This window comes from Mesocricetus auratus, unplaced genomic scaffold (genome assembly GCF_017639785.1).
Source record: "Mesocricetus auratus isolate SY011 unplaced genomic scaffold, BCM_Maur_2.0 Super-Scaffold_100676, whole genome shotgun sequence".
Taxonomy (NCBI): domain Eukaryota; kingdom Metazoa; phylum Chordata; class Mammalia; order Rodentia; family Cricetidae; genus Mesocricetus; species Mesocricetus auratus.
In genome coordinates this window covers 35647999-35672941 of record NW_024429266.1, presented here as the reverse complement: position 1 = coordinate 35672941, position 24943 = coordinate 35647999, and the positions used below count along the sequence as shown (strand labels likewise).

General features: G+C 48.8%; 1 protein-coding gene across 1 annotated transcript in view; it reads right to left on the bottom strand.

The window, feature by feature from the left end:
* Lhx4 (LIM homeobox 4) overlaps window positions 1–24943 on the bottom strand; it is a 37375-nt gene that overhangs the window by 6981 nt on the left and 5451 nt on the right. Inside the window, exons 2-3 of the mRNA XM_040738988.1 lie at window positions 13297–13468; window positions 681–883 (exon numbers count right to left, since the gene is read on the bottom strand). Coding sequence (XP_040594922.1) covers window positions 681–883; window positions 13297–13468 — 375 coding nt within the window. The remainder of the gene's footprint in view (window positions 1–680; window positions 884–13296; window positions 13469–24943) is intronic.

The window sequence follows — 24943 nt, the reverse complement described above, 5'->3', positions numbered from 1 at the left end:
GCTGGGAAACAGGTGGGTGACATCAGTCTGCACTGAGCTTGGAGTTTCAGCACTGTAGGATGGGCTGTGGCCTTGGGGTCAGGTAAGGGCCATCATACTGTCTAGTCTCCCTAAACACGGCTCCTCCCAGTCATTGACTGACTGTCTGACTGTCTGACTGACTGACTGACTGACTGACTGACTGACTGACTGACAAGACTTGCTTACTCCAGCCTCAGGACTTTCAGGCACTCAAAGGCCAGTTCCCCTGAGCCCACAGTTCGAGGGCAGACAGGAGACAACTGAAAACAGGTCAGCCAACCCTGCAAGCCCTATGGCTCTTGCTGGTGGCAGCCTGTGAAGCATAGGACGATGAAGAAGTGTGCACCCCAAATGTCCCCAGTCAGCCAAGCTCACCAGCCATGCTCCAGGCAGAGGTGGTGAGTTTGCTACCCCATGAGGGCCTCGGTAGCAGTCAGTAGCTGCCGCTTTATTAACGCTTTATTAACGCTTCACAGAGCCAGCAAGACCCAAGGGCTTGGGGGTGCTCAAGACTAACTCTCCCCGTGGAGCTCTGGTTACAGTTCCCTGGGGGAGGCTGAGTACAGGCTGCACCCCGAGGGCTGGACGGGAGGGGCCCCGGGAAACAGGCACAGCCCGCAAAGCACTGGAGGCAATCGTGCGGACGCCGAGCCGCTCACCGTTTTGCTTAGCTGCCTCATAGTCCTCCTTGCACACTAGCCGTCCGTCCTCCATGAGGTAGAACTCGTCCCCCGTGGCCAGCTGCCGGTTGCAGATGATGCAGGCGAAGCAGTGCAGGTGATAGACGAAGTCCTGGGCCTTGCGGACCACCTGGGTTGGGGGGATGCCCTGCTGGCAGGCTGTGCATTTTGTGCCGAAGCGCCTGTCAGGGCAGCAGTAAAGTAAAGTAAAAAAAGGGGGTTGTGGTTGGATTCTCCACCATGCATCAGCCCTCTCCTACCCCACCACTCCAGTGTCCAAGGACTTCCAAAGCTCAGCGTACCTGGGCCTCCTCCTAGCTTCGTTGCTCTCTGCCCCGGGTGCTAGTACAGCAAGCAAAGCGATTGGATCAGAGCTAGAGTCATCAGTTCCCGGCCGTAACTGACATCCCAGGGATACACAAGGACACCCTCAATGCACAGTGGCAAAGGGAGGGCTTCTAAGTGGCCCCAGAGCAAGGAGTCACCCGTCACCTCCTGCTTTTCTCATCCTTATGGTGCTTTCTAAAAGACCAGCCCAGCAGGGAACCATGTATGCTGTGGGCAGCTCAGTCTAGCATGCAGAGTCTTCAGCAGTTTCCCATAGGAGGAGGCCCTGTGCAGCCGGCTGGGGGACAGCACATGCCCACATCCACAGTGGCACTCAGGAGAAAACACACTGTCAGCAGAGTGAGGCTCTCTCTCCTGAAGGCTTCTCCTGTTCCTTCTGAGTCCCCCCCCCCAAAAAAACGTGCGCACACACACGTATTGAGCACACAGAAAAGCCCAAAGCTCTCCATGCAGCCTGGGATGGCACCATTCCAGGAAGGCCCAGGAAGCCATACTGTCAAGCCCTTGCTATAGTCTCCAGTAAGGAATCTGTGGATGTCACTTTGGAAGAGCCTGCTTTCAACAGCTGTCGACTGTAGTCCTTTTTGGACTGGCACCAAGGCAGAGGAAGCCAACCACTGCCATCCTTTACCAGGGCTAGCAAGGGGGGAGAAATGCATTGGAAGAAGTATCCAGCAAGGTCCTTGAAGACCATCTCTCCATCCCAGACACAGAGGCACACAGAGCGGTAGCAGTGGCCACAGAAGCAAGAGAGAAACCCTAGAGTGGAGGGAGCGAAGGGGGTGGTTGGCCACAGGTAATTCTTCCCCGGCCTGGAAGGGAAGGAGGAGGGAGGCAGGAGGGGCCGGGAAGCTGGGGCAGAGTTTAAAACAGCAATCAACCTAATTATTCATGACACTTCACACAGCAGAACTTCATCTTCTTCAGGGTGAGAGACTTCGCCTAATGGATCTGGGGAAGGTTTGATTTTAATGGTCCTTTTAACTAATGCTTATAGGCAGCCTGATTTCCCCTGAAAGGACAGTACATATTTCATCCACATTAATACCAAATAAATTAATTATGGTCATGGCTATCATGATGAATCCCAGATTAATGCGGAATGATGGGTCTCTTTGCAGCAGTGATACCTGCTGATGGAGGCCGTACGGCCTGCAACAGGCATGGACAGCTGTGGCTTCCACAGCACCCCCCACCAGGGACAGAATGTCCTGGAGAGAAGCCGGGGGTCTCCGCATCAAGAGTAGCTTCCCAACAGCCAGTAGTACGGTAGGGAGACTGCTTCTCCGAGACCACACGAGAGAAGGGCAGGTATGAGGGGCTGAGAGAGATGTGCCTTACTTTAGAGAAAGCTAGCCCCGTAGAGCAGGAGTTTGGGACCTTATGAGCCCCCTCCCCCAAGTGGTCAGGATCCTGCCACAGAGGGACCCTGCTTTTGTCAGATTTTCAAAGGGATGCAGATCCCGGAAGAGCAGTTTCTATTTGCTGAATAACAAAAGTAGAGGATGTTCACACAGGGCTGAACGTGAGTGTGGAGATCACAGTGCCAGTCTGCACCAGCCTCAACTGCCCAGGGCATGGGTGATGCCCAGGCTGCCTCCACACGCAGCAGCTCCTGGTTTAAATGGGAAGGCAGGACAGCTCTGTCCTACCTGTGCATGCGCATGTGTGCCCCTGTGTGCATGGGAGTGGGACACGGAGGCAGACAGAACGGAACCCTGTATCCGTGCCACTAGAAACTTCTAGAGAGTGCAGGATTTGCAGAGAGGGTAGTGCCTACACATGGCAGATACTTGATGACAACACTTAGGAGGTGCTGCCTGGGAAATCATGTTTCCTAGCTAGTGTCCACCTCCTCCATCACCCCAGCATCCTTCAAAACCAGTCAGACTATTGCTCAGACTATTGGCTCTCTATGTAGCAGCCACGTACAGAGCTTGAATTTGTCTGGGGTCCAGGGATTTTAAACATGGTCCTGTGTTGTATAATGGATGGCCACATGGCAGCTGTGTCACCTGCTTCTTCATCTGTGACTATGGCTGGTCTGAGATTGGACATTCTGGACCATTGTCTTCATCACATACAACCTGGCCCATCCTAACAGCCTAGCCACTCATTCTGGGACCACTGGCTGTGTGACCAGAGTGCTGCTTGGGGCCAGGACAGGCAGGAAAGCTCCAGGACCAAGGCAGTGCACAGAGTGCCCCTGGCAAGGACCCGGTTGGCTATACTTCAGGAGAAAAGGTATCAAGGGGCAGCTTCCACTTACCACTGGTATAAATCCCACAATCAGGAAAATTGCTTCAATGGCTGAAAAAATGCTAGTGGGCAAGTCCATTTATTTTTCATTTTCCTTGTGCACTTGCACCCTCGGGCATGAATCACTGTCGGGATGAGATTAAATTTATCCTGCGTTATCTTTCATGGCTCTTGCTCGAGTCAGCTGGGCTTCTGGCTATTGAAAGCCCATCGGCTTTTTAGAGACCGGGAGAAGTGGCTTTCTTGTGAGAGAGGCTGCGTGGAGTCTTGCTCAGCTCTGAGGTCTCCCCTCAGCCCTCTTCCCCTGGGAAGGCCTGGCATTAGAGACACCTTCCCTGGAGAACCTTCTGCCCAGCATCTTCGGCAGCAGGTGTGGATGGACTCTCCCATTCCTTCTGGAACTCCTTGGAAGGGTTTGTAGTGAGCATAGTGGAGGCATTGTTCATAGTGGGTGGGAAGGGTGTAGAAGTTTCTCTCTAGAAGGCCATTCCTGCCAGCTGTGCCCAACTAAGCCTCATCGGCCAGCCAGTTTCCCATAGGCAGCAGCTAGAGCACAGAAGAGACTGGACTTAGGGGCAGAGAGCTTGCCTAGCATTCCCAAGACACTAGGCTTACACAGTGAAGACAGATGATTGCAAGGAAGGACTTGCTGGTGGTTCTAGAACTAGGGTCACAAGAATCCTACACTGCAGACACCCACACTTGGACAGTTTTAAATGTTGCCACATGACACGGTCCACACACTTGTTCTGTGGTCCCTGAGACATCAGTAAGTGGCCCCATTCACCAAGCTCCTACTGTGTACCCTGCATGGCAGAGCCTGTGCGTGCACCAGCCACCATTCCTCACAACCAGGCCCTCACCTCATCATTCTCATCTTCCCGGTGGCACTCACTGCCACCCCAGCACCCCCTCCTCAGTCCTTGGTGACTACAGCTCCTAGCTCAGCATCTGGACCAGGACCTCTCGTGACTTCACTACACAGCCCTCCTGCTCTGCCCGTTCTGATCTCCATCTCCTCCTGAAGGTCATAGCCTTCACCCTTCCTCAGATGCTCACACTGATAGTCTACCCAAGACCCTGTCCCTAGTCACCCACCGTGGGATGGCAGCTCCCTGCCCACTAAGTGGACACTGTGCCCTCTAGCCCTGACTCCAGGACACTGTGCCTTCGTTGTCCCTGCCTCTGCCTCTCACACCGCAGCCGCGTGGCCTCAGTTTCTTCCCTACCCAGCGAAGATCCCACATCCACCTGACTAACCCTTCCCTCACGCCCTCTGGCTTCTCTCCACCTTCACCTTTCCCCCAGGGGTCTGGACAGAGCTGGGAGAAAACACACCACCTCTCTGCTTAGATTTCCTTTAAATAATAATCATACCTCAAGAGGACCCCAGAAATCAACACAGGCCCAGTTCCCGATTTTCCAAAGAGTAGCACTAGGGGTAGACCTACCATGTGTTACCCCAACCCATCCACTCACCCACCTTAGTGCCAGGAGATTTCCCCAGTCCTGGCTTCCCTCAGGTGGCCTGATTGGATCCCCCTCTGCCTTCCATGTCATTTTGTTTCCTTGACCCTTCCCTTGAGCACACAGGACACATGACACGATTTCTGATGTTTGACTCCGCAATCCCTGTCTACCACCCACATCTCTGCTTCCTTCAGAGAAAACTCCACGCCCCACCCCACCTTCCAAACAGCTCCCTCCTTCCTTTAGCAAGCTCCTCAGAAGAGGTCTAGAATTGATAGCTCCCGTGCCCGTGGGCCAGGTTTCTCTCGAAGCCAATCTGTCAGTGTGCTGCCCAGACAATCAAGCCTGCGCCTGGCAAGTCATGGCTAGCCTCCTTTTGCTAAGCCCAGCAGTCAGCTCTCATCCCGCACGGACATCCTACGTCTAGAGATGAGTCCCCTTCCCAGAGTAGGGCTGGGATCCGAGAATTCATGGAACAGCCACACAAGCCTGTTGCAGATGAGAAGTGAGTAGGGTTCCTCCCCCTCACAGCAGAGAGCCACAGGGATGGGGTTGGATCCTAGAGCCTTCCTTGGGGCTCCTCCCTCACACTTGGCTGCTGGAAGGCGATGGGCACCAGGCCAGGCCCCAGTTCAACCTCCCATGAGCGGGGAGCTGCCACCCCATGATGCACCATCCCAAGGAAACAAAATACTGCCTAAGTTGATTTTATGCTTTAATTGCTCGGCGGTGATTTATGGCTGGCTGTATATTTTTTTCTCGGCTGACACTTCCCTACGTGTATTTCTTTTCTCTATCACCACACTTGACAGGTGAGTTGCTGATATTTACTGTTACTGTATGTACCAATATTTCCAACATATATCACCACCCACTCTAAGGCCACAGCCATGTCACGGGCATGTAAAGCTCTGCCCACTCTGTGGTCAGCCCGCTCCACACACAAAAAGGGGGTCCCACCTGGAGAAGGCTGACACCAGAGTACAGGAGAATCTTTGGGATGGTGACATAGCCCCACTAATGGCTTGAAATCAGCGTCACATTCCCATGATGCCAGGATCGCTCCCAAGATCTCATTTTTTAATGTGTATATGCATATGTGTATGCATGTTCCAGGGGAGTGGTCATGCAGATGCTGCAGCATGTGTGTGGAAGTCAGAGGGCAGTCCTGGATGTTGATCCTAATGTGAGGCAGGAACTCTTATTTTTATGGCTTTGTATGCTAGGTTGGCTGGCCAGTGAGCTTCCAGGGGTTCTCGCCACAGGTGCACTGGCATTATGGTATGCCCTACTACATTTGGATTCTAGGGATTTGAACTCAAGTCCCCATGACTGCACACCGAGCACTTTATCCATTGAACCTTCTCCTTAGCCCACGATCTGCTTTTCATTTCAGTTTATTATTGTTGCTGCTGTTGTTGTTGTTATTTGGTTTTTCTGACACAAGGTCTCACTGTGGAACCCAGGCTGGCATTGAACTCACAGAGATTTGCTTGCCCTCTGCCTCCCAAAGTGCTTGGATTAAAGCATGTGCTACCGTGCCTGACCATTATCTGGGCTATTAATGCGATACTTTAATTTTCTTTTCTTTTCTTTTTTTTTTTTTTTTGGTTTTTCGAGACAGGGTTTCTCTGTGGCTTTTGGAGGCTGTCCTGGAACTCGCTTGGTAGTCCAGGCTGGTCTCGAACTCACAGAGATCCTCCTGCCTCTGCCTCCCGAGTACTGGGATTAAAGGCATGTGCCACCAACGCCCGGCCGATACTTTAATTTTCTACAAAGAGCATGCATCATTGTTGTTCTGAGATGAGTGGTACTTGAGAAGGCTTATCCAGTAATCTACCTCCTCACTTAATGGAGAAGGAAACTGGAGCCCAGAGATGGGTAATGACTTGCCCAAGACCACACAGCTCAGCTAGTGAGAAAGGGTTTGGAATGCCTGAGTTGATCTCCATTGTCCATTTGACTAGACTTAGAACCATCACATAAGTAGATGTCTGGGTATTACTAGGACAGTCTTTTTGGAAAGGTTTAATTGGGCAGGGAGGCCCCACCCTGAATGTGGACTACACCCTTCTATCAGCTGGAGTCCCAGACCAAGTAAAATGGAGAAAGTGAGCTGAGCATCAACATCATTCACACACACACACACACACACACACACACACACACACACACACACACACACTACCTGACTCCGGACACAATGTGAGTATGAGCAGCTGCCTCCTGCTCCTCCCACCATGACTGTCCTGCCATGATGAACTCTTACCTTTCCTCCTCAAGTTACCTTTATCGGGTATTTTACCACAGCAATGAGAAAACTAAGGACTATGGAGGCCACATGTCCTCTCTTGCCCTGCTAAAGTCAGATGTGCTTCCTAAGAAGCAATGGGACACAGAGGACCTGCACCCCAAAGCTTTCAGAAGCCGATTCCTTCCCCTTGTGTCTCTCCAAGTCCATATATCCCTTCCTGCCATGCCAGCATCTGGTCACCTCATCCCCATCGCCTCCCGAAACTTCCAAGCTCAGCATTCCTGGTCCCACCGTCTGGCTCCCCTTCATGTCCTGCTGAGTCTCTGGCCAAGGTCACACTATGCTTGTCAGAGCCAGTGTCTGGCCACTGCCCATGGACTATGCACCAAGAAATGTCATTTAAATAACCCATTAAAGCTCTCAATAGCCCTTGTAGGTAGATGTTATTATTATTATTATTCCTGTTTCATCAATGCCAAGAGACTTGGCACAATTGGCTGTTTGGTCCACAGTAACCCTTTATCCCTCCACTCATCTTCTCTATGCCTAAAAGACCCTTTTCACTCCAGGTTAGTCAGCCTTTGCCAAGGGTTGGCTCAGCTGTTACCAACAGCCCTAGGCAGAAGATTCACCTTGGAATGTGATTCTCGGCCAGGGTCCACGCTGTGATCAGGCCACAGTGCTTGGGCATCTGTGCATAAATAACTTGTCTCCTGCAGCAAAAGATTGCTGATCTCGGAGTCCCAAACTACAGTGGTATGGCAGATACTGGCAGACAGTGGAAAGGGAACTTGGAGACAGAGGGCCACCCAGTCCCTCAGGGTTGTTTTGTTTGTTTGTTCTCTGGTTGCTGCTAACTCTGAATCCAACCCTCATCTGTTTCTCCCTCTCAAAGTGGGATCCTAGGGACATAGAGAGTTCTCTGGGGAACAGAGTCACAAGTCAGAGACCGACTCTGACAACCCTGGTGTGGCTGTGGCTGGAGATTGGGCAGCAGACGCACAGAAGCCGGACTGTAGGACCAGGCATGCCAAGCTTGGAAGTCTCAGGAGGTGGTGGGGGTTCGAGGATCCGAGAGGGGCCTGGCAGGAAGGGGTGGGTGGGCTGAAGGAGGTGCAAGGGGAAGGGTGGCTGTCTGAAAGCATTGGTGTATCAGGGACCTGTGGGACGGGGCAGCATGAAGGACAAGGAGGCTTTGAGGTGGACCCAAATAGACAGGATGAGAGTGACGGGGAGCATAAAAAGGCTTGCCTGTACTCCTGCTGGCTTTAATGCTGCCCACAGCTGCCACTCCTGTGTCACCCAGATCCACTACGCTTGGGGACCTGGCTTCCTCAGCCCAGTGCCATCTGCCCCCCTGGGCTGATTTGCAACTGTTTAGTTACAGGGAGTCCCCTATGGCAGGAGATAGATCCCAGGATGTGATCTCTGCAGATGTCAGAAGGCTGGGCTCTGGAGGGTGGACATAGGGCACAGCTGAACTCAAGGGCTCATCACCACCTGATATATGGCTACTGGTCCCCAGGGAGGCCTGCTGGGCTAAGTAATTGCTTCTGTCTTGATTACTGGCTGTCACAAATGACTGTGGCTTGTTCCCTCCAGTGTGTTCAAGACTCACAAATGTCCATGCACACAAGCACTATCAGGACCATCTGATCGTTACCTTAAAAGGTTTAATTTGTTTAGCAAGGGGATTAGGCTATAAACTATTCAGAAATTATGGAAAGTCACATGTCAAAGAGACCCTTCTGCATTCAAGCTCCTCAACTCTCTCTCTCTCTCTCTCTCTCTCTCTCTGTCTGTCTGTCTGTCTCTCTGTCTCTGTGTGTGTATGTCTGTCTGTCTGTCTCCTGCCAAGTATCTGTGTGTCTGTGTGTCTGTCTGTCTGTCTGTCTCCTGCCAAGTATATAGTTATCAGAAATACAAAGTGACTGAGCCAAAGTCTAGCCCCAGGCTGCATCCACAACCATGGACCAGCCCCAGAATGTTCTCAGCCTGGAGCAACAGGCTCCCAGACTACTCCCACATCAAAACTGGATAGTTGCTTCAGTAGCCTGACCTACCAGGTTCTACCCAGAGCCCTCTCAGGCCCCAGGCTTTTTACAGCCTCAACACCCCAGCCTCTGACCCTAGGACAAGCCTTCTTTCTTCCTTTCCTACCACTGCATGGATCACTGCCCTGATGAGAATGGCTCGTGGGAGCTAGCTAGCACTTGCTTCATCTTATCCAACCCTAATGGTAACTCAAAAGAGCTGACATTCGTATTCCCACTTTAGCGATGGCAAAGCGAGGCTCCATGAAGTCTGATGTTTCAAGTGCACACTGATCCCGGGTTAAAGCCTAACTCCTGCCCCTTCTATGAAGCCCATCAAGGAGATGCCAACCACGTTTCTTGAAGACACATCCATCTTCTATGGGTCTCTGCCTTCAAATCAGATAAGGAATAGAGAGGTTATGTTCACTGAGGGACTAAGCTAAGACCTGTGCATAGCCTGCAAAGCCACCCTGTAACAGCCAAATAGCTAGCATGCTGCAACACAGCGTCCTGGACTGCAGGGATAAATCACACAGCCCCAAGGACGCTGCCTACCTGCCCTTGGCTGACAGCCACCTGGAGATTGACTGGCTGGGGGAAGGGCTGGCAAGGCAGAGGGAATGCTCACCCCCATAGCTTCCTGGAGCTGTGTCCAGCATCCCTTGGGAGATCCCCTTAACTACCTGTCAGAGTGAAGGCCACAGGACCAGGGAAGCACCCCCCAAAAGCATTACCTTTCAGATAGTAGCCCTCTAGTATCACAGTACCCTAGGAAGCCTGAGCATGTCTCCCACAGCCCCTAACAGACCCCTAGTGGCCCAGGGTAGCCTGAAGCTCTGCATATTCTGGAATGACCTTGAAGTCTTCTTCCCTTTACCTCACAGCCCTCCACTCCACAGGCATGCTTGTTCTCCCATCAGAAGCATCGTGGTTTCTCTTTCAAACCACATCAGTCAACAGGACCAGTTTCTCTGTTGCTTAGCCCCTGGCACACTGCTAACACCCTCCACTCCCCGCTGCCCTATCTGCATGTGAGCCACTCTAGACAGTTACATCTCTACCAGACGCTCTCAACGCTGGAGGGAGAATAGGAGGGTGGGAGCAGCTCTGGCCCTGGAAGAGGGGGCTCTAACAGCCATACCCCCCACATCAGGACCAGGCACCCAGAAATAGTCACAAAACCCCCTAGTGTCATGTGGACATGGTTACCCACTACCTTTCCCCCTCTAGAGGTCAGTGTGTGTTCTTCAAAGGCAGAGAAAGGCTGGGTACTTGCCTTTTTTTTCCTAACAAGTAGCTAGTAAAAGATAGGGCAGACACCACCAAGTCCCATCTGGGGTCTCCAAACTGCTTCTACAACTCCACTTTGCAAAATGACATCAGAATTCCTGCTTTTCCTAAAGAAAGCAACGAAGTCCAGAGATGCTAAAGGATCTGGTTAATGGCACCAGTGCAGGAACCCAGCTCCCAGAGCAAGGAATCCACCCTGGGTGCGCTGTGCTTCAGCTGGGGCTCCCTGCCACCTTGATGGCAATAGAGAGTGGACTCAGAAGGACTCCCAAACCCCTAACCTCCTCAGGCCCTGGCCCTATTACAAGGAGGTATCATTGAGACATGTTGGACACATGGTCTGGAAAGGACTTGCTTAACAAACACAGTGCAACAGAGTTTAGGATGCATTCTGCATGGAGGGTGGCTCTCCTAGCCCCCCCCCATGGGACTCAGCAAATTACACAGCCCTGTTACTATGTATTAGTGCCTCTCCACTTGGGCTTGAAGATTTTATCTCCTTTGAAGAAGAGAAACTAAAGATCCAGAAAGCAAAACAGCAACAAAATAAAAAAATCAACCAGTGTTACTGAGCAAGTCAGAAGTCACCGACACCATAAGAAAAGTGCACCACAGAATGCAAACTCCAATTGGTCATTCTTCCTTTGGATTTACAACAACATCGCCCCCTGCTGCCTATATCCAGTATTACCATTGCCCCTAGTGGAAGGATAGCCAAGTCCTGACCGACGTGTGACTCTCGGCTGAGATAGTACACACTTCCAAGGACACACGCTCTTCACACCACATTTTTGAACTTGCTACCTAGAATGCAAGTGAAGAACGCCCCTGCGACTGTCCGAAGCAATAAAGTAGTTGTCTGTCCCATGTTGTGGACAAACAGATTATTCCAGGAACCACTGAGGGTCAGCAGCATAGGGAAGTCCTATCCCTGCCTGAGGGCAGGGCTATGCAGCAGCTGCCAGGAAAAAACACAGTTTTCTTCCTCTGTCCCTTCCACAGAGAAAACACAGTTTTCTTCCTCTGTCCCTTCCACAGAGAAAACACAGTTTTCTTCCTCTGTCCCTTCCACAGAGAAAACACAGTTTTCTTCCTCTGTCCCTTCCACAGAGAAAGGATGTTCGCTGGCTCTGACCACACCAGAAGGGCACACTGCAGCCCACAGTATGGAATGTGATTCTTCTTGTAGAGTCCCCAAAGGCAGCTAAGTGTGATGAGAGGACGCTTTCCTGCCACACCCCTAAGTTTCTCTTGGCAGCAGTTCCTTGCAAGGAAGCAGGTGACATTTAGTGCGTTATAATTAGGAGCAGGTTGTCCTTGAGTCCCAGATAGGCAGCAGATCCTAAAGTACCAGGGGATGGGAAGTAAAGTTCTGATTGAGAGCCTGCTCCCTCCCTGTCCTTTCCAGCATCATCTCGTGCCTAGGAAACCTCAGTCCCAGAGAACTGAGCAAGGTTCATACATCAAGTCTCCTCACTGGACACTTGGAAGTTGCCAAGTTCCCCTCTGGTTAATGGCCTTGACTTTATAGTTCCCTCCACACAGCACCCCTCAAAGAACTAGCGGACAGCTTCAGCACTGAATCTGTGGCCAGCTCCCTCCTCGCTGCCCCTGACCCAGCTCAGCAGAGCAGTCTCCCAGGAACAAAGGGAATAATTACAGTTGTGTTTCTCAAGATACCAAGAAAAATACAAGAGAAACTGTTCACTAACAGTAAACCCATTGTGCAATTTACTGCTTGTTTCTCAAGCCCAGCAACAGTCTGTGGGCACGGGTTCAAGGGTTGGGTGTTTATGTGGCAGAATAACACAGGACCCCAGCCAAAAAGGAAGATAAGAGAGGCTCAGGAGGAACAGCCTGCCTGAGTCAGCCATGTAAGAGAAGGGGAGGGGAGAGGGTGTGATGCCTCCCTGGGTCTGTTCTCTGAGGAGAAGCAGGGCCGGACAGGCCACCCTTAAGAGTGTAGTCATCCTGCCCTGAGAAGGAAGCTGCCTAGGACACCACAAAGAAGCAGTGAGAGAGGACTAGAGGGAAGCACTGGGCCCAAGTCTCGTGAGAGTGCCACGGGGCGGTCCTGAGAGTGCCACGGAGCAGTCCTGAGAGTGCCACGGGGCAGTCCTGAGAGTGCCACGGGGCAGTCCTGAGAGTGCCAGGGGGCAGTTCTGCAGGTAAAGGGCTTGGTTTTCCTTTGGTTGGATAGTCCATGTTGACTAAACCATCAGCCTTAGAAACTGAGTCACTCAGAAAATAAATTCTGGGAGACTCTCCCTGACTCAAAGGCCCAGCAAGATTTTCCTGATGAACTCAGTCCCAGAATGAAAAGTCCAGAACAGCCTTGAGAGCCAATGTCAGGTGACCTTTCCTCCCAAGAACTTTACATACATCACCCCATTTAAAGCTCTATTTGTAGCCCCATTTTACAGGTAAGCACATTGAGGCACATCAAAGTTAAGTAGCTGACTAAAAGAACAGTAAGTATTTTCACACCCAGACTGCCTCCTCGTGTATTTCCATTTCAGACAACAAAACCCATGGAGCCTGGCTCAGATCCCTCAGAAGCAACCTTCCCTTGCCTCTGAGGCATGGAAGCAGCCAAGGAAACGGCTATCAATGCTCTTCTAGGGTGTAGGGCACAAACTGGACACACCTACCTTGAGAGTCCCCCCAATTATTTGACAAACCCTGAGCCCAAGTCACTAAGACAGAAAGAGCAGCCCCTCATGTGAAGCCTGGCCTGTGGCTCACTGCCACACCCCCACTCGGAAGAGCCCCAAGAGACCAGATGGTAGCAGTGGGATTTAAGGGGACCTCAACAAGGGGGTGTCACCAGGATTCATTAAACTCCTCAGGGGCCAAAGACCCTGCAGTCTCCCTGTCCTCCCCACTGAGGAGAGGCAGAGGCAGCCGAGTGAGGAGCACCGGGTGGCCTGTGACTCACTTGAAGAAGTCCTCCTTGCAGTAGACGCTCCCGGCCCTGGAGAAGCACCTGTCAACCAGCTGCATCTGGCAGTCTGCACACTTGAGGCAGGAGCTGTGCCAGTGTCTGTCCAGGACCTTCAGGATGAACTTATCCAGGATGTGCTGGTTGCAGCCAGCACACTGGGGGATCTCTATAGAGAGAAGAGAGAGAGACAGGGTGAGCCTTCCACAGCCGACCAGGTCCTGAAATGGATGCCTCCTGCGCCCAACCCCAGGCTGCCGCGTTTTCACTACTAGGTAGAAGTTGTATTAAAAAGCATCAGCCCGCTGGGCGTTGGTGGCACATGCCTTTAATCCCAGCACTCGGAAGACAGAAGCAGGTGGATCTCTGTGAGTTTGAGGCCAGGCTGGTCTACAGAGTGAGTTCCAGGACAGCCTCTGAAACAATACAGAGAAACCCTGTCTTGAAAAACCAAAAGCAAAACAAAACAAACAAAAAGTCAGCCCAAAGTGAACCGTGCCTAGGCATGGATTGAGACCATCTGGCCCAAGAAGCAGATGCTATCAGGAGTGGGGGTAAGCCAAAGTCCAGGCCTGAAGATGCCCAAGGGAATCTCAGTATCTTCCTGAACTGAGAAAGATGCCATGACTGGCTCGAGCCACGTGTCCCCTGGTGATGTTCTTTCCTGTGCTTCTGGAAGGAAAGGCACACATTGGTTTTCCAGACTCCCTTCCCAGCTTGAGTTCTGAGCCAGGGGTGGAATCCAGGGCCTCACACATGCTAGGCGTATATTCTATGATGAGCCACACTCCCAACTCCCAGCTTGTGTTTCTGAGTTGGTCGAAGTCCACCACTCAGAGGAACTGAAAGAAACTTACATTCAGAACTGAGTCAAGTGGATGACAGCTAAGGAACAGACTTGCCTCGTACTGGTGTGGGCCTTAGAGGCAACGAGGACCTGTGGCTGAAAGGCCCTGAACAATCATAGCGAAGGCCGTGATGGAGGGCGTTATCCCTGGAAGTGAGCTGGCTCCTCCAAGATGACAGTCACTCCGCACCTGGTAATGGACCGCTGTCCACTACAAGGACGAAGGTAGGTTCTGCTAGCCGCAACTGAACTCTAATCACTGCCCCATCCTATTCCTTAGTGATTCCTGGTCTGCTTTTCTGACTAATCCTATCAAGGGATTATTTGGAGGTTTGATAATATCTTGGACCACTACTTCAAAATCTGTAAAATGATCAGGTTACTACAACAAAATTGTGGAAGAAATTATGCACACTAGTGTCTCTAGTTATTTCCCCTCTACTCCTACACACACACACACACACACACACACACACACACACACACACACACGGAGGTAACATGCATTAGACTAGAAGAACAAAGGTCCAGGCATTGGCTTCCTCTAGTCTCCTCCAGATGGCACTCATAGGGTTCACAAGCATGAGTTTCCCTTATCTGTTATAATTAATTTTTGCTAATTGTTTGCACATAGTTACTCGCACTGGAGAGAGGGATCCTTGGGGCAGGAGCAGTGTTTCTCCCTCACCAGTTAGCAGTTGCCCATCACAAGAGGACAGTTTCACAAGGTTATCTACTAGACAGCAACTGCTCCAACTCTCACTACCAGCATTCACTTGAGACAGTTCCTGTGTGCTCTCCATGCTCCGCAGGGTTGACAATAGGACCAAATTTGAGCAGAATACTGTTTCTCTATTCATGCCATGCTCAAGAGTGAAATACAAAATTTAAAATGCTAGCATGGGGAAAACACTGAGAAAAAGCCAACATTCCAAAGTCTACATAACCACTGAGATTTCATCTCACTCTCAGTTGAATGTCTTTCTTGGAGCAAACAGACAACAAACGTCAGGAAGGATGTAGGTGGGGAGAGAATCCTACATATTACCAATGGGATTATAAATTAACGCAGCCACTACGGGAAATCCTGCAGATGTTCCTCAAAAACTAAAACTGAAACACCATTCCTGAGTATACATCCTAGGGAACCCCAGACAGCATACAATAGAGACACCTCCTGCACACCCATGGTTAGCACAGCCCTATTCACCATAGATGGGTTGTGGGATCAGCTGAGGTGCCCATCAGTAAGTGAATGGATAAAGAAATGGGCCTAGAGACATGGCTGGGCAGTCAAGAGCATTTCCTGGTCTTTCAGTCTTTCAGAGGATGGAAGTTTGGTTCTCAAACTGCCCATAACTCCAGCTTCAGGGGATCTAAAGCCCTCTTTTGGCCTCTGTGGACACCTGCACACATGTAGTGTACACACACACACACACACACACACACACAGACACACGACACACACACACACATGCACGCACATATAAATAAATAAATAAAATACTCATCTAAAAGATAAAAGAAGATGGAGCTGAGTGTGGCGGTACATGCCTTAAATCCCACCTCCCGGGTCTCTGAGTTTGAGACCACCCTGAGCTGCATGTTCCAGACCAGACATAGCAGCACTGGGAGACATTGTCTCAAAAAGGGGGGTGGGTATAGTTACATAATGGAGTTTTAATTTAGTCATAAATAATGTAATTAGGACTGAGAAGATTCTAAATAAAAAAAGATAGCGCTGGAGAGGTGGCTCAGCAGTTAAGAGCTCACAGAGGTCCAGAGTTCTGTTCCCTGCATCACGGTGTTCCACACCCACCCTTACTCTACTCTCAGAAGATCTCACGCCCGCTTTTGACATCTGAAGGCACCAGCCAGGCTCAAGGGACACAGACACCATTCAGACAAAATACTCATCCACATAAGAAAAGAAGGAAGGAAGGCGAGAAGGCAGGCAGGAGCAGGAAGGAAGGGGGGAGGGAGGGAGGGAGAGGGGATGGAGGGAGGGAAAAGAAAGGACTGTTTGGCAAAAGAAAGGGGGTATGGGAGCAGGGAGCTAGAGAGATACAGGAGCAAACATGTCATCAAAATACAATGTATGCACGTATTAAAAGCTCACAATGAAACTCATTTTTACGTACAATTAATGTATGCCAGCAAAAATATCTTGCAAGCATCCACGTTCTGAGAAAGCTTTCTTAACTATCAAGACACTTATTTGAACTTAGGATATTGGCTAAACATCAGTAGTCCTGTAACACCCAAGTGGCCACCTTGAATCCCAACTTCCCCTGTCCCTTTCAGAGCTGAAGTATCCCCAGCATTCACTGAAAATCGGATCTGCTAGTCTATGCCTTGCTGCTTGACTCCTTTCTCAAACACCAGAAGTACAAGGGAGAGACACGCAGGCTGGGCACTTGCTAATTACCCCGGTTTACACTATAGGGCTTCTCTTTTTCTTTCTACTCCATAGATTCCCCCCCCCCCAAAGCCAGGAATGTGACACACACCTGTCATCCCGAATGTGACACACACCTGTCATCCCAGCACTTAGGAAGCTGAAGCAGGATTGGAAGCTTGAGAAACCAGGCTATATAGCAAGAACTTGTCTCAAACAAAATTGGTTTTCCTTTGTGGGAAAAGCATTTTTTAACTGGCACGTTCCTGTCGAGGAGTCCTGATTGCCCTCTATAGCGACTTAGCAAGAGCAACGGGAAGGACACAGGGTTAACTGCCTGAGTTTGAACCCTGGCTCTGTTTTTTCACCTTGGACAAACGACCACTCTGCCTCAGCTCCTTACTTGGAATACTGGGGTGATGAGGCCAATACTCTCCTACCCCCACCCCACCCCACACTCCAGGATTATCACTGGTAATGTCTGAAAAAGTCAGGAGAGGGCAGGGTACACAAACGACATCCATTGGGGTTCTGTGGTTGCAATATAGATGAGCGCACTAAGGTGTGGAAAGTTCTGCCAGGGTGTCTGCCGGCTTCATCTTTCTGGGTCTTGATGAGCTTTTCTCGAACATAATTCACTGCGCTTCAGTGCAGATGCAAAGAATGGCCATCCATCGTGGGGCAGCCCCGAAAGGCTTGAGCCTTACCTGCCTGCCTCAAAGTAAGTGGTCTCTCTCTGGGGTTACTAGGGAACCCCGGCCCCTAGAAGCGGGGTGGGGGTGGGGGTCAGGAGAAGGCTTGGGAAAAGTGCTGGCAAGGAGAGACTGCAGAGTCACAGCACCGCGGAGGAGAGCCAGGTAAAGCCAAGCCTCCAGCAAGGGACCCTGAAGTGGAGGGTTTGGGTTCGAGGTGAGCAGCGATGGTTGCTCTCATGTATCTGGCAGAGTAAGGCAGATAACTCAGAAGCCTTCCAGTTAAGAAAGCGAATCAAGGACAAAATGTGCAGAGCCCGGAAGCTGAACGAGGATCCTGCGGGTGCAGCCACTTGACTGCAGTGTTCGCTGCCCCAGCCACCTGCCACCACTGTTTGTCACGATGCCTCACCGGTGACTTCTTTGTGGAACCAAGCGGAGCCAGCCGCTGGATTCTAAGCAGGGAAATTGAGTGTCACAGCGGGACTCTCTCTTGGCTTCCCAGGGCCACAACCTCATCTTACCCAATTGTTTGGTCTGCTCTGCGAGGAAGGATACGACTGTATTTCTCCTCCAACCTACAAATGCATGTGATGAGGACGAGGATGTATGGCCATAAAATTTATTTCGAGCAAGGTAGCTAGCAGGAGACTTAATATGATGGGTATTCGAGAGAGAATACATTAGGGCTAATGTATGCAGGGAGCCGCGCAGGAGCGGGAGAGCCCAGAGCACGCTGCCCAGGAGGAGCACTGAAGGCTGACCGGCAGGTGGGCGATCTAGTCTGCAGCTAGGAGACACCACAGTTGGTCAAGCTGGGACACCCAACTAGAGGTGACCAGGGAAGGCCTGGGAACCAAACTAGACCCTTGGGTTTGGCACAAATGTAAGGTATATATTAAGGGCACATTTTATGTTCAAAATCTTTCCAAATGTATCCCACTATCAACTGAGAGAGATAACAGAGACACAGGAAAGGGGAGATTTTAAAGTAAAAATAAGTTAGGGATCATTGGAGAAAGACCCAGGATGTGCAAAACTAGGAACAGTAAAACCAAGCATGGAGGGCCTGTTGTGAACTGTGGCAGGTCTCAGGTGGATTTCAACTCCATGCTTACTCAACTAAGCAGGGAGGGTTGAGTCACGCCCACTTCACAGAAGAAGAAATGCCTACAGAGTTGGCAGTGTGCCCAGACTCCATGAGGGGGTGGGGGGTAAGGAGTGAGCCTAAGTCTGGCGGAACTCTCTAACCTGGGCCAGTGCTGAAGGGGACTGACCACCCCACCACCACCTACCTTACATTTCTAAACAGGAATTGTACTCTTGTGCTACCTAACATTTGAGCAAATGCAGATATTCTAGACACAACTTTAGGATTTGTGTCATCATGGGGTGGATGCCTAATGCCAACAGGAGGCCTGGGAGCCAGGAAGACCCTGAAGATCTCTTCAGCTGGGGGAGGCTGGCTTGTTGATGGCACCTGTCAAGTTCAGACCCATCCCTTCCCCTCAGAAGGTGTTGATCTCGGCTATAAAACCCCATTTGATTATAGTAACAATTGAAAATTATCTGGAAAATTTTCAAACAGCTACAATGTATTTTTGATATATTGAATTATTGTTATTATTATTGCATGCCAAGAGAGAGGTCATGTAACCTTCTCACCAAGAATAGAGCTGCACACACCATTTTAGAGGCATGAGACTTTCCATCTCTCTAGTAAGCTCAACTTTTTAGTAACATCACAAAGCCCTCCTTTGGAAACTGGAATTTGGAATTTAAGAAGCTCCTTGGAGTCATGATTCCCATCTGTAAATTCAGCTCCCAGTAAGAGAAGCCATTTCACCTGAAGTGGAAGTGTTGGTCCTAGCTCAGACTCAGTGTCCAGATGGTAATGGTCTCTGCTGAGGCTCTGCAGACAGTAAACTCAGGCTTGGCAAGACAGCAGAAACTCGGGTATAACCAAGGAAGGAAACAGTGATGCTGAACACACACCACAGATTCCCACGTCCTGCAGGGTGGCATGGCTCAGGCATGGACTCATACACATGGGCACCCTCACTACCCACGCAGACCTTGTCACACACAGCCACACCCTCACAGTCTCAATAGACAAAGATGTGCGTGTACACACAGAGAAACACAATCACAGATGAACAGACACATCCTGAGACACTTGCACATATACCTGGCTCGATCCTGTCATTTTACAGAGGGGAAATGAGGGCGGGTGTGTGTGTGTGTGTGTGTGTGTGTGTGTGTGTGTGTGTGTGTGTCTCAAAACTGATTTTTGGGGAGTGATTAGGAAATAAATGAGCCACTGGCTGAAAGTTGCACACACTTAGTACATATGTACACCACAAACATTCACAGATACTTAAAGATACACACATATAACCCAGATGCACATGTGTACACAGGTGCAAACAGGTCACCTGTTTCGCACAAATGTGCACACATGTGCAGCAATGCACATAAACATCACATATACATAGGTCAAGGCATTGTAATTTCAGCAAAAAGCTAAGCCTGAAGTGAAGCTTGGTGAAAGAAATTCACTACTGGTCTGAGGACACTGTCCAGCCTGGGTTGGCTGTGAGAGTGTGCATGAATGACATAGGAAGCTACTAGGGAGGAGAGACAGAGGTAGATGTAGATGGATAGGTATAGATAAATAGATAGATAGATAGATAGACAGACAGATAGATAATGAGAGTTCAAAACTCCTGGGTGAATTTGGAAGATTTTAATGCTGCATTAAGCTTGGACCTCCACATCCTTAGGTCTACCCTCCTGCTTGGGGACTGGATCCCAGATGTGGACAACTGCCTTTCTTTGAGCTTCGGTTTTCTATGCATGAAATGGGAGAGATAAAATGGTACCTGTCTGTTATTGCCAGATTGTGATCACATGTGCCAATGAACATGAAATACCCAGCTCTACACCACCATTGCCCAATAGTTAGTTCCCTTCTCCACGGTCTCGTAGCCAGTCATCAACAAGGTGAGTACATATTTGGGGAGAATCAAGATGGCTTCAGAACTGGGGCTGTTTCTCAGTAGCAGAGCATTTGCCTAAGGTGTATGAGCCTCTAAGTTCAACCTCAGGTACTGTCAAGAAAAAAATATTTCCTATTTCACCATTTCCCCCAATATATCTTCCTTTCTCCCTTGCTTCACTAACACACTCAACACCCTCCTCTACTACCTGACTTCTGAAACATCCAGATACATACACATCTTTCAAAATGTCATCCTAGAGGATACATGGAAAACAATGCAATTGCAAGACTTTCATTTCCTTGGGGCAGAGAAATCTCACAGGCTCCTCCCTAGAGCAAGGGCAAATTTGCTCACCCTGGTAAAAAGAAAGATGGAGATGCACTCACTGTGCCATTGTGTAGATGATGAGAATGGAAGAGGTCTACAGAACATGTGAAGCTCCTAACATTATTCTTAGGGACATCTAAATGACCAAAGAATCTTCCCTGGGACCACAGTCATTTCTTCACCAAGAGTCCACAAGACCCACAGTCTGCTCTCAAAGCTCCTGGAATGTTTGTGGGAGGGCCAGGTGAGGCTTAATTTTCAGACTGGTCCAACAACAGAAAGCAGGTTGCCCTTTTATTACCCCTGTTCTTCCATCAGGAGTTTCAGGAAGCTGGGAAGTGGAAGAGGCCAAAAGATCTGATGTGCCAGGGCAGATCAAGTCATCTATGTCCTCTTGCGATATCTAAAGAGCACTGTCCATTTTCATTCCCTACCTGTGTTTTTTTTTTTCACTTCCAAGAAACTGCTCTCAAGGAATCAGAGCACAAGAGGGTATGTGTTTACTCGATCGATTTTAATTCTTCGAAAAAATGTTGTTTTCTGTCTCTTTGGTCACAGAAGGTCAACAGGGTAGAGGGGGAAAAATCACTAAGGAGACTACAACACACCCACCAGTGCCTTCTAAAACGTACTTAAGAAAGTGCACCTTCCTGGGGAAACAAATGACATTTTCAGATGTTTTTAGAGCAAGTTAGTTTGTGCTGATAGGGATAATGTCCATTTGACCACGCTCTTTCTGATGCCAGATTAACATTGGCAAAATCTCAACTTGTAGTCTTTATGGAGCATTGCTTTTTAACTATCTTTTGGATGGGCCCAGCAGTCTGATGATCAGAAGGGGATTTCTCCTAGCTGCTCTCAAGAAAGTGCTATGTGGAAGATGCTTCCTTGGTTCCGTTTGTAGACCTCACAATACTGCTCTCACTCAGTTTGGTCATCTTCTTGGGATATCAAGGGGTGCATTCAGCCACTCTACAAAATGAGAACTGTGATTTCTAGTCTCTGGTCACCTCTAAACATTGTCACATACTTTTGTGGTCATTCATTTATTTCCAGACACCATTTGAAGGAGACCACTAGAAGGTTGTAAGAATAAGGGTCTTCTCTAAGGGCATGCACTTGGGGACTGAATCAGGGTTAGGACTTTCTTTGTCTCCAGGACAGTTTCTGGGACTGACTCAAGGCCATGGTTTCCATCTTAGCACTAAAATCACCTCTCTCTGAAACTTTTCTCTTCAAATTCTTTTATAGGTAACTCCACCTGAGTAAGTAGTTGGTTGAGGCAAGTTTCAAAAAACTCAATTTGTTTCTTTAAGTTTCTTTGCTAACTTTTTAAAATGGGCACAAAGGACACTCATTCACAACTGAATTGTGAGCTTGCTTTTAAGGAGGGGAAAACGATGATCAGAGATGTTCCCTAAGAACAAAGCAGAGAGCTGTTTCTTGGTTTGGGGGATTTTCTGTTTTGTTTTTGTTTTTTATTTGTTTTGTTTTTTAATTCTGGGCTTGGGAAAATACAATATGGAGGCTAATTGGTTCACTCTGGGAATGACCAGTTTTAAAGTGTCCCCATGAGCTAAGACAGGACATACCAAATGACAGCAAACTGGGCTAACTCATCCTTGAGTTCTGAAACATCTAAGTCTTCTAAGCATAGACCAGGGATAAAGCTGTGTTGAAATTAAATTATAGCTTTCTGCCTGGACATTTGTCTCAAAAATAAACTTTCCAATTCAAAGGTGTCACCATTACTGCTGGAAATAAAATCTTATTTTCTGATCACATGCTCTCTTTCAAGTTATCTGATAATTGTGACCTATATAACCAAGGGCTGGGTCACCCAGCAATTTACAATAAGGAACCCTAAGACCCAGGGTTGAGTCATATGAGACAAATTGCGACTAGATGCATGTGGCATTCCCCACCTTCTTCCTGACTTTGTTACTGAAGATGTTTTGTTCATTTTTATTGAGCAATTGATAGTAACTTTTCAACATTTTATTTATTCTAGTGTGTTCTCTAAAATGTCATAAAATCATAAGTGATTTTTATAACCTAGTTAAAAATCATCTCAATAACAGCATTACTAGAGCACAGAACGATGATATTAGTTATTTTAAAACAAAGACAAAAGATGCATTGAACTCCATAATATTTGTGGTGAGAGACAAAGGGCAAGCCACAAAAATATTGGTGGGAGGAAAAACCCAATTTAAAAGTTGGCACCGCATTTGAGGTAATCATATTCTCTAGTTGATTATATCCATTTTCATGCTTGAAATACATTAGTCTACAAGCATTTTTGTTATCTAATTCCTACATTCCCCCCTCCCCAGTTTGTCTCAATGAATTTCTTACCAACTCTGAGAGCTAGGCAGCCCTGGTGCCAGAAATGACCCTATCACGGGGTCCCTCCCTTGGTTGCCTTCATTCCTTCCAGGTCTCTTTCCCAACAGATCTTATTTGTTTACTTGACAGTCTGAGGCCTTTTTGAAAACCTCCTTTGTTCTGTTTCTGCTTGGACAGTTAAAAAAAACCCTCAAAACAACAATAACAAAACAAAACAAAACCTCAGCCACCTCTTTAATGAAAGAGTGAATTCAAAACAGTTCTAGGGAATCGGTTCTACATTCCCATTTTAAAATTGTAATTTTGATAATATTTTCATATGAGTCGGGCAGCAAACAACACTGGAATGTTGTGTGTATGACATTATCTTCCAGGAGATAGACCGCTGTGGAATTAGTATCCTTCACTGGGATATAAAATATTCTGGTAACTGTAAATAAAACAGAAAAATACACTAAACAAATCCGTGGCTGTCTGGGGTTGCTGTAGATACATCCCTATTTCTATTCCCCTTTCCCATCTAATCATGGCTAAATCTCCACACAGTATTTTTCTGATGTCACATTCTGTAGCAATATCCCATATGTTTGGCAGCCTCTCTCTCATAAGAAGAAACTTCCAATTAATTTGGCTGTGAAGTTTTGCTCTATTTGTCTATCCACAGAACCAATCCCTTACCCCCCCAACATCATAATTAAAGCAAATTATAATTTAAGGGCATCTGGGGGTGAGGTGCTGCAGTAAAGCATCTGTGGTTAGACCCAGCTTGACAGAGAGAAGATAACGGGAAAATAGCAGCAGGAGGAGGACTCACCTCACAAGATAACCATCCAGTCTGCCTCTAATACAGTTAGCTCCAAAGAATACTTCATAAGGGAGAATCAATTTCAATTTTGCTAGTTAAACCCAACCTGCTACCTACCACCACCACCAGCATCAAAATGGTTGTTGATACATGCTCCATTTTGATGATGCCCCCTATAGAACCGAGAACTACCGAAATAAATAAATAAATAAAGCCATGTCTTTGCATCTTTGCAGTTGATTTCTTTTGCCACAAACGACTGTGGGAGCCAGCACCAGGGGCAGCTTCTGTCATACACCTGGCACTTGGTGTTGTGTTGTGGTTTCTGAGGACAAGACATGGGTCTTACCACCCTGAAAGCTGCTGGCAGACCACCTCCAAGAAAACCCTTGTGCTGTGAATTTCAGCTCACATTCCTGCAAAGATTTCACTAAGATTGGGAGAGGTGGAACAAGGTAGGGAGGGGAAAACCCAAAAGGAAAATGACTTTTATGCCCGCAAGCCAGGCTGGGCCCTGTCTGCACACATCTGCATTATGGGCATTGCTGATATTAATCTCGGAGAAAGGCAGGGAGAAAGGGCAGAAAATCATTGCAGAAAATCGGGCCCTATTCACACCATCTCCAAACCGGCAGTGCCTACAGAGTGTGCCTAGTGCAGCCATGCAAGCTTAAGTGAATAGCATCACTCGCTACTTCCTCCTCTCCGCTCTGATCTTAATAAATTTTCCTAATTGCAAGAAATGACACAGGTCTCTTCATCCAACCCCACCCACCCTCCCTCATCCACAACTCTTCCATTAGAAGGGCACACGCGCGTTTCAGCCAGAGAAATCCACCAAATAGTCACCATGTCAGCCCCCAAAACTGGAGTCTCAAAGGACATTTCTTAACGCAACAGAAAATACCCTTAATCCCAGTTAATTAATTGTCCATTCCTGCAGAACTGCAAGCTCCTGCCCTTGCTCCTGGCCTCCGCCTCCACAGCACTGGGCGCTCTCAGGCTGTCTAGCTCGTCCGCTAATGCGGGTGGTAAGTAATCGCTAATTGACTGTACTGTGGAGTGAAAGCGCACTAAAATCCGAAGCAAATGGGAAATCGGGACAATGCAAATATTTAGGACTTGAGGCTGTCTACACCTGGTCAGCGGGGTCATCAGGTCACTGTTCAAACGCTGTCACCCATGTTTTTGTCTACTCCCACCTCCCCCGGTTCCCGCTTCACC